The 9,269-nt window shown below is 40.6% G+C and overlaps 1 protein-coding gene across 1 annotated transcript; it reads left to right on the plus strand.

The window, feature by feature from the left end:
• The first annotated feature begins 370 nt into the window (after positions 1–370).
• Positions 371–8,579, plus strand: PSMC2 (proteasome (prosome, macropain) 26S subunit, ATPase, 2). Its single transcript, XM_010087705.1, is given in 12 exon segments — positions 371–407; positions 1,213–1,250; positions 3,137–3,218; positions 4,316–4,415; positions 4,771–4,902; positions 5,530–5,602; positions 5,750–5,845; positions 6,110–6,274; positions 6,777–6,864; positions 7,384–7,586; positions 8,123–8,219; positions 8,313–8,579. Coding segments are annotated over 12 exon segments (1,269 nt in total). The 3' UTR covers positions 8,471–8,579.
• The last annotated feature ends 690 nt before the right edge of the window (positions 8,580–9,269 follow it).

Raw genomic sequence — 9,269 nt, forward strand, 5'->3', positions numbered from 1 at the left:
GTGGGAGGTGTTCCAATAAGGATCAGCAAAAAAAACCAACCCTCAAAATACTGTATAATACACACTGCACCCAGATCTTCAGTACTGTTTGGTTTGGGCTCCCTCTGTCATAAAAAGATACAGTGGAATTAAAAAAGAGAGAAAAACAGAGGGCTAGGAATACCTAAGGTGAAGACTATAATTTGATCAGGAAAAGAGATAGCTTTTGGGGGAAGGGAGAGGAAATGTTAAAGGTCTGTTAAATGACAAATGTATGAAAGTAAACAGGGGATAACAGTAATAGAGAATTATATTTTTTTTAGTTAATTGAGAGAGTTCACTGTAGCAATCCGTCAGAAGTCAGTGCAAAAGTTTCTGCATTTAACAGCTGATGCTGCTGGTTCTGATGTGGGAATTCTGAGGCCCAAGTACCATATTTAGAGTCCAAGTTTAAATCAAGTAAAAGGAAGCACAGTGCTGATTTAAACCAGAGGTTTCCTTCCTGCCTATTCTGCTGAAAGTTACAAGGATTAAAAAATTGTCAGAAATATTAACATAAGGAGAATGTTTTAAGGGCTGTAAATAGCAACGTGTGACCTGGGAGTGGGAGCTCACTATGTGTTTGCCACGTTCATAGACCTTCCTGTTGGAGGAGCGATGTTTGACCAGACTGCTTTCTCATCTAGTGTGATCATTCTCATGTTTTCTGTTTTACAATATTAAAACCCAGCACTGTATTAGTTACTGATTCCAGGCTGCTTTGGTAGTTTCCAGCAGTTTTTTGTTACTGAGACCAGCTTAGATTTGGTGGCTGTTCCCTGCTTACGCTGGATATTTTGGAAGAGAGCACTGATGAAAAGCGGGGACAATTTTTCACTGATGTTTTCTTAAACATTAAGAAACAAAAAGTTTAAAAGATCAAGCTTAGATATCTTCAGTTCCTTCTCTGTACAGTCACAGGTTGGTAAGCTACTCTGAGCAAGGCAGAGTTTAAGTATCTTGCTTGAGGTGAGCTGGGGGTGATACAGATTTTTGGACTGAAGAAAGTAGATGGAGACCCTATTTTTTTTTTCTTGAATATGTGATACTTTTTTGTTCTACTTTGGTTTAGTGAAAAAGTAGAAACTCAGAAGAATCCCTTGAAAATGTATGTTTTCATCTTTTAGAAGCAGAATTGTTACTGCTGTTTTTGTTTTTAAAATTGGAACCTAAGTGTTTCCTGTCTTGTTTCAGCTCTGGATGAAGGAGATATTGCCTTGCTGAAAACCTATGTAAGTAACATACATACACTAGAGTGTTAAAGAAAAAGTCCTGTTAGGAATTGAATACAAGAGTGGAAGGATGTGTATTTAGTGAGTAGTTAGTAAATCTGCTTCTCTTACTGTTTTTCTTTCCTGACAAGATGTTTTCTCCCTTTCCCCTTCCAACGAGAAAGCCACAAAGCCAACCCACAACCCTGAAAATAATACAGTAGTTTTGTTAGCTTGGAACTGATGAATTCTTTTCTGTCTTTGCTTTTTATTTTGTAGCTGACTGTCATAGGGATCTAACAGCTAGGGCTTTACTAGGGCTCTTTCACTAACCAGTTGTGATGGGTTAGCCCTTGGCTGGGGGCCAAAACCACACACACCCGCTCACACAATTCCTGCCCCCAGCAGAGGATAGGGGAGAGGGAGTTAAAAGGGTAGTACGTAAAGGTTCTGACTGGGCAGGACCAGCCCGATTGGCAGATCCTCTAGTGTTGACTAGCCAAGTGGCTTTTGCTAAATGTGTATCCCAGTTTTTGGGGTAAAGGGAAAAAAAGGACTCATGGGTTGAGATAAGGACAATTTAATAACTAAACTACAATAATATTGAAAAATAATACTATATACAAATGAGTGATACACAGTGATACTGCCCCCCCAACCGATGATAAAGACTTAGCCTGTTCCCGGCTAACGATCCCGGAACAGGGGGAGTCGACCCCAGAGCAGGGAGGGGTCCCAAAACCTCCTGGAGCAAGGGGCAGGGGGGGAGGTTCCCAAAACACCACTCTACGGAACGGAGATAACAGTCTGAGCCTCCCAGACCGAGAGCCGACCGGGGCGTGGGGAGGAAGCGACTCAGCCTGGCCCCGGCTAACGATTGTGGAAGAAGGGAGGGTCTCGAGACTCACGGAACGGAAATAACAGTCTGAGCATCCCAGACTGAGAGCTGATCTCATGAGGTTCTTACTTCATGAGGAACGGTATCTTTCAGAGCCCTTCTCCCGTCATATTTAGTTGCTTGTAGCCATCTGCTTGTAGCTTTTGCTGTGAAAAAACTATTAGTGAGGGATGCACGGACCTTGTCGAAGAGAATGTAATGTTGGAAGGTGTTTGCCATGGACAATAAGGCTTAAGATGCAAATCTTCCTGCTCCACCAGACGGTGCAGTGGGTCTGTGAAAGAACTCTTGAAAAATGAAACTTGCAGCTCAGATTTGCAGCTCAGCATATGTCTGGTTTTGGGTATGTTTGCCAGGAGTCTGAATTTTGTTAACACTGAGACTCCTTTACAAAGCTCCAGAACTGGGGAAGGACTCTGAAATACAGCTTGTGCCCACTGCGGCTTCGTTTTTGTTGCCATGTTGATATGAAGGAGATTTTGTAAAGGAAATCCAGATCCAGATCTGCCTGTCTTGGGCAGGGCAAGATAGTAAAACATTTTATCACAAGCAAGAATCTAGCTTCTGATTTGCCCTGTGGTCTCTCTGCTGTCTTCTGTGGACGGGAGAAAGGTTGGGTACGATAGTTAAAGCGCCTGTACAAATGGTTTTCACATAATGTGTACAGAATTCCGTCTATATATAATTTTTTCTAAGTCTTTTTTAAACTTTAGGAAAAAAAGTTTAAGAAAATGAGGCTGAACATGTTTAAAAAGAAAAACAAATCCTTGAAGCTTACAAATATGAAAAATTTCCACTTGCGCAATTGGTCACTTGTGTGTAGCTGCACTCTATTTTCGCAAACAAAAATATTGTTGCTGGAACTTAATACTGCCTTTTTTGGCTGTGATCAATAGTTGGCTGTTATGCCAGGGCAGTCTACTGAACATCGTGGTGCTCAGCAGCTATTAGCTTTTTTTCCTACACGTAAAATAATTTGAGTTACGAAGTCTATATATTTCTTTTCCAGGGCCAGAGCACATACTCAAGGCAGATCAAGCAAGTAGAAGATGACATCCAACAACTACTTAAGAAAATCAATGAGCTCACTGGTATCTTTCTTTCTTAAGATAACTTTCAATAGAAGAGACACGTATACCAAAACAAGTGTGTTGAGAAGCTGATTTTAAACAGTTTCTGCATTAGTTTATTACTGTTACTTTTCTCTAAAGGATACATTCTTTATTTGGTAATGTGAGGTTTTTGCTTTGTACGTGATTGTCTTTTTAATTGGACAGGGTAAGCTGTACATATGATGATGTAATTTTGTAGTTTTACACATTTTGATTCAAAATTATACTTTTTATATATTATGGTAGCATGAAGCAAACACCCCTTTCCGTCACTCCATAATTCATTGTGGTTTGTGTCAAGGTGTGTTTGAATAGTGAGTGAACTTCCATAGACTGCAAAACCCCAATATATTATGATTGCATAATGATACCAGTCCTTGTATACCAAAGAAATGTGTAGCAGAGCACTTAGCATTTAAAATCAGCTGGTCTGTTATGGCAGTTACAACAAAAATTATTTTGTTCCCATATTTTTCTTTGTTTGTTTCACTGATGTGTATGTGTTGCCCTGTTGCTAATCTCTAGTGGCCCTCAGTTCTGCCAAGAAGACCGCAATTTCTATTTTCCAGTAAAATCCCTGATTTTTTTCAAATACATCATGGAGATGGCACTTTCTATATCCATGTTCTGGAAGATTTGTTAGGTTTTTTTATCTTAGAATAGGATATTATTAGTATTATTTCTCATAGAATAGAATAGTGTTGGGCTTTTCATCTGTGTGATAGCTTCTGATATCTTTCACTAAAGCTTTCCCTCAGTGAAAGCACTTGCAGAGTTTCACTCATTTTCTGAAACTTAGAAGTACTCTTCTCTCTCTCTATCAAGCTTGGTTGTAATCATCCTCACATTGCATTAGAGGACAGCTAGGCTGGTGTTTGCATGTTTAGCACAGTCACGTGGGGCTTGTGTCTTTAGGAAACTTGTTTTTTAGGAAGTCCATTGCAGAGGTGTTTGTGTGTGTTTTAGAGAGCTCAAAAAAGCTTCCTGCAGACTTATGTCTAGGGTTCTTGCTGTGTGAAGGATTGCTGACGTCCCAGTTAGCTGCCTGTTCCTCAACTTGTCTGTGTTGTACGCAGGAATCAAGGAATCTGACACCGGGCTGGCTCCTCCTGCCCTTTGGGATCTGGCTGCAGATAAGCAAACTCTCCAAAGTGAGCAGCCACTACAAGTTGCAAGGTGGGTGCACTCTTTCTCTTTGCACTGGAGCTGTCTAGTGTTCAAAATGTGATTTATAGCTTATTTGTAGACTTTTTTTTAAAAATGAGGTTCATGTGTTGTGCATGTTGAAAGTGCTTTTTACCATTGTATCAGAAAGGAGCTGTGTTACGCCTGATGGTGTGTTACGTACCTCATGCTTGTACTTAGAGCTGTAGTTACTGCGTGATGCTGTAATGACAGAATCACAAGTAAATAGCTGTTCCAGTGTATTTGGAAAATATTGTACTTGTGGTTCTCTCATCTTGAGGCTGATACAAATAGCAAGCCGGATAGATTGTGTGCCTGGTGATGTTAATTGTCTGTTCTGCGTTAGGTGTACAAAGATAATCAATGCGGACTCTGAGGATCCCAAGTACATTATCAATGTCAAGCAGTTTGCCAAGTTCGTGGTGGATCTCAGTGACCAGGTGGCACCTACTGACATAGAAGAAGGCATGAGAGTTGGGTAAGCAAAATCTTCGTGTTCTTACGAGTTTTCCTGGAGACTGAAGCTTTCTCATTTGATGCATTAGTTTGCCAGGTCAACAACTATCATTTGACATTTTCGCAGTGGTTGAAATTACAACAATAATGTCTTTCTGTTGCAAGACAGTAACTTACCTGCGTACTGTGCTGGAATCTTTTGATTTTGATGTCATTCTGGCAAGAACCGTATGTCATGGACTGAAACCTTTCAGTCTGGGCCCCAATAGTTCCAGCTTTCAGGGAGCCTGTGTACCCTGCTTCCTCTTTGGCAGTCTGCACAGTTACACATCAGGCGGCTACAGGGAATGTTTGCTGAGGAGGTGAAGCCTGTTACTTTTAGAATCAATATTTTGCCAGTTTGCTCTGTGAGATATTTTGAAGTTTAGTTTTCAAAATACTTTGGAATTAATATTTTTGGAAACCTTAAAGTTCTCTGCAGAGGGAATTCCAGATTCTACCCCATCTGACTATTAGCTTTAAGGGCTGGGCTGTATTGATGCCAGAAAAAAAGAACTGTTTAAGAATTCAGCTTCTAATTTAGAGTTGTTTCTATATTACAGTTTAATTAACTGATGTTAAAATAATAGTCTTTATGCTTTCTCATCAGGGTGGACAGAAACAAGTATCAAATCCATATCCCTTTGCCTCCAAAGATTGATCCCACGGTCACCATGATGCAAGTGAGAACTGCCTTTACTTATTATAACATTGCTTCACCTTGTAAATTGGATTACTTTGGCTGGATTTTGTCCTGGGCTGTTGAAAGCCTAGAGAGATGATATGCAGCATGAGGCTGTTAACTGCTCACTGACCTTTGTGTTGTGCAGGTAGAAGAAAAACCAGATGTCACTTACAGTGATGTTGGTGGCTGTAAAGAGCAGATCGAAAAGCTGAGAGAGGTGGTTGAAACCCCTCTGCTTCATGTAAGTAACCTCCAGCTTGAAACTTCGATTATTTTGAAAGTATTCTGGTCATCTGTTAGCATTTGAAAAAGTAAGAAAAGATGATATAGCTGAATGTAAACACCTATGTGAAAGGAGTTCTAGTTCTAACAAGTGAAATCCAGCCTAGCCTGGTTTATATTGCTCTTCATTGATGATTTTCTTAATTTGCACATAGTCTTTGATGCACATAATCTTTAATTTGCACCTTGCCTTCTGTTTGCCTTCTGTTTCCCACTGTTACAGCCGGAAAGATTTGTTAACCTTGGAATTGAGCCTCCCAAAGGAGTGCTTTTGTTTGGGCCACCTGGTACAGGCAAAACACTTTGTGCCCGTGCTGTTGCTAACAGGACTGATGCCTGCTTCATCAGAGTCATTGGGTCGGAATTGGTGCAGAAGTATGTGGGAGAGGTAAGAGCAAATACTTGATGGAGTGTGGAGTGACTTGCAGATTTCCAGTTGTGGACCAGACACCATAGTGGGTGTGATGGATGAATGGACTTACGTGCTGGAGACCAGCTGGGGAGGAACTGTCAAGCAAATCACTGCGGGTCAGGCAATCGGTTACAAGACCTGAAGTATGCTCTTGTTGATGAAGTGGGTTTTGCAGTGCAGACTTTAATCTCCAGTTCAGGAGGACTCTAGGGTTAGGATTCTGTTCCCAGCTCTGCCACTTTTCACTTGGCCCTGAAGTAAATGACTTCATCTGTACTTCTGAATTTAAGAGTAGTAATTTGTCTCTTGTTTTTAAATTGCTTTAAGATTTATGAAGTTCTTTTATAGATATGTGTACAAATAAAAGTTTTATCATTGGAAACTTAGAAGTGTTTGGAAACATGAAAAGCTTAATTTTGATAGTTTTCCTTTAACATGTCTTGAATCTTTAACAAAATCCTGATTTTTTTGATTTCAGGGAGCTCGAATGGTTCGTGAACTCTTTGAAATGGCCCGAACTAAAAAAGCTTGTCTTATATTCTTTGATGAAATTGATGCCATTGGAGGTATGTTTGTAGTATGTATAGCTCTAATCTCATATGAGAACTTTCAGGTTTTCTTTTTGTGTTGTAATTCTTTTCCTGTATCGCTCCATTTCAGGAAATGTGTTTGTAAACACCTATTTAGCACAGGGTCTACCAGCACATCCCATGTCCAGGAAGCTACCAGGAAGTGCTTTATATAGTTTGAACATATTTAGCCCCGATGAGAAGTCATTTTTGCGCATTTGGAACACCCAGATTATTCAAACTTTAGTGAAAAATCTCTGTATTGTGCTTGCAAAAAGTACTGTTAACTTAAGCCCCCTTCAGCTTTTGGACGGCATACTAAATCTTTATTACTGCCTGTAAATTAACTTATTAATTTTTTCCCAAAGGAAGTTCTTCAGTCCTTTGAAAGTAAAACAATTTTTACACAAAGGCAGTGGGGGAGGATTTTGGTTGAGGGGAGGCAAAACAAAGAAACATATATTTATAAATTTCAGCAGCTTGTCCAGTTGAAACACGTGTGTCTCCTCTCTCCAGGTGCTCGTTTTGACGATGGCGCTGGGGGTGACAATGAGGTGCAACGGACTATGCTGGAGCTCATCAACCAGTTGGATGGTTTTGATCCACGAGGCAACATCAAAGTGCTGATGGCTACAAACAGACCCGATACTCTGGATCCAGCCCTGATGAGGCCTGGCAGGTTGGACAGGAAGATAGAGTTCAGCTTGCCTGATCTTGAGGTGAGAATGCTTTCTTTCAGAGCTGGGTATATTCTGATATCAGAGTGTTTCTTCATTTAGGCCGTTGTTGTCTGGAAGCAATTTAGGAGAATTGACAACAGCAGCACTCTTAACGTACCTGAAACTACGTGGAAATTGGGGGGATTAAAGATGTGCCAAAAAGGTTTTCCCACACTGCACAGATTCCATCCCTGGCCGAGAAGCCATGGTAGATATATTTACTGTGTGTTCGTGACTCAACAGGTAAAGAATCCTTTAACCATTTCGGTGATTTAGTTCTCAAGTTGGAATGTGTTTTGTTTGGCTCTTTGGAGAGAGGTCTCTTGAGATACTTCTTATGGTTAAAGCTCTTTTTAAAGTTATTTTCTTAATTTAGTATCATGGACACTTAAACATGTTCGTCCAGACATAGGAAACTACAGTTGGGCAGCACATAAAAGATGTATTTTCCATCTGCCCTTGCTCTGGATGTGGACAGCTGCATGCTGAGAGTCATCACTTCGTTCATAGCATGAACACTTCTCCCCTCTTTTCAGGGGCGAACTCACATATTCAAGATACATGCTCGTTCGATGAGTGTTGAAAGAGACATAAGATTTGAGCTGTTGGCTCGACTGTGTCCTAATAGCACAGGTAAGCTGATTTTTAATTTTTTTTAACAATTTTCTCTATGCTTCATCTCTGCTGGTGGTCAGTGCTGAGTTTGTTTATCCTTTTCTTTCAAAGGTGCTGAGATTCGCAGTGTCTGCACAGAGGCAGGCATGTTCGCTATCCGAGCACGCAGAAAAATTGCAACAGAGAAAGACTTCTTAGAAGCGGTGAACAAAGTCATTAAATCATATGCAAAATTCAGTGCTACCCCCCGCTACATGACCTACAACTAATATCTTGGAATGTTTTTCCTGTTCTTAAACTTTCTGTGAAACAAAAATCCGAGTGTAGTAATTCATGTCTTGTTCTTGGAAACTAGAAATAAAGGGAGCATTCCAAACAGTAGGTGTGAGTTCATCTGTGTGCTCTACACCAGTGGAGTATTGCTGCGTTAGAAAACAATCTCAGTGAAAGGCTAATAACACAACTGAAACCAAGATACTTTAAAATCTGATACCTGGGTAATCCAAAGTTTAGATCTCCAGTCACCCTTTACACCCCAAAATTTATCCTCTCAGCTGTGGAGGTGCTGAAACATCCCCAAGTGGCTGCAGCATTTCTGGGTGTGCTCAGAAATGCTTGCGTGATGCTCAGCACCAAGGTGTGGATTTATCCCAAGAAAACCTTCAGGAACTGCACGGGAAAAGAGCTGAGGAGAAGGCGGACACAGCTCAGCTCAGGTGGAATGGTTTGAGTCATTGCCCAGCTTAGGGAAGATGTGAAGGGATACATGTTCTCTCCATGGGTAAATGCTGGGATACCATCATAACTTTTTTTTTTTTTCTTCAGTGGGTTTTTTCATCCCTTTTTGCTGAGATTCCTTGGTTTTTATGAAATAGTAAGTGTTGGGTCAAGAGGGAGGAAGAAGTGTAATTTCATAGTGCTAAGGGAAGAAAGATTCCTTTCTCCTGTTCCTGCTCTAAAAAAATAATATTGAAGTTTGACGTCAGTCTGAGTCCACTAGTGAGCACTGTGATACATCATATCACTTGTCTAAGATGCTGCTACACACCCAAGATGACCCTGATGGGG

This window comes from Pterocles gutturalis, unplaced genomic scaffold, assembly GCF_000699245.1.
Source record: "Pterocles gutturalis isolate BGI_N339 unplaced genomic scaffold, ASM69924v1 scaffold15191, whole genome shotgun sequence".
Lineage (NCBI taxonomy): Eukaryota > Metazoa > Chordata > Aves > Pterocliformes > Pteroclidae > Pterocles > Pterocles gutturalis.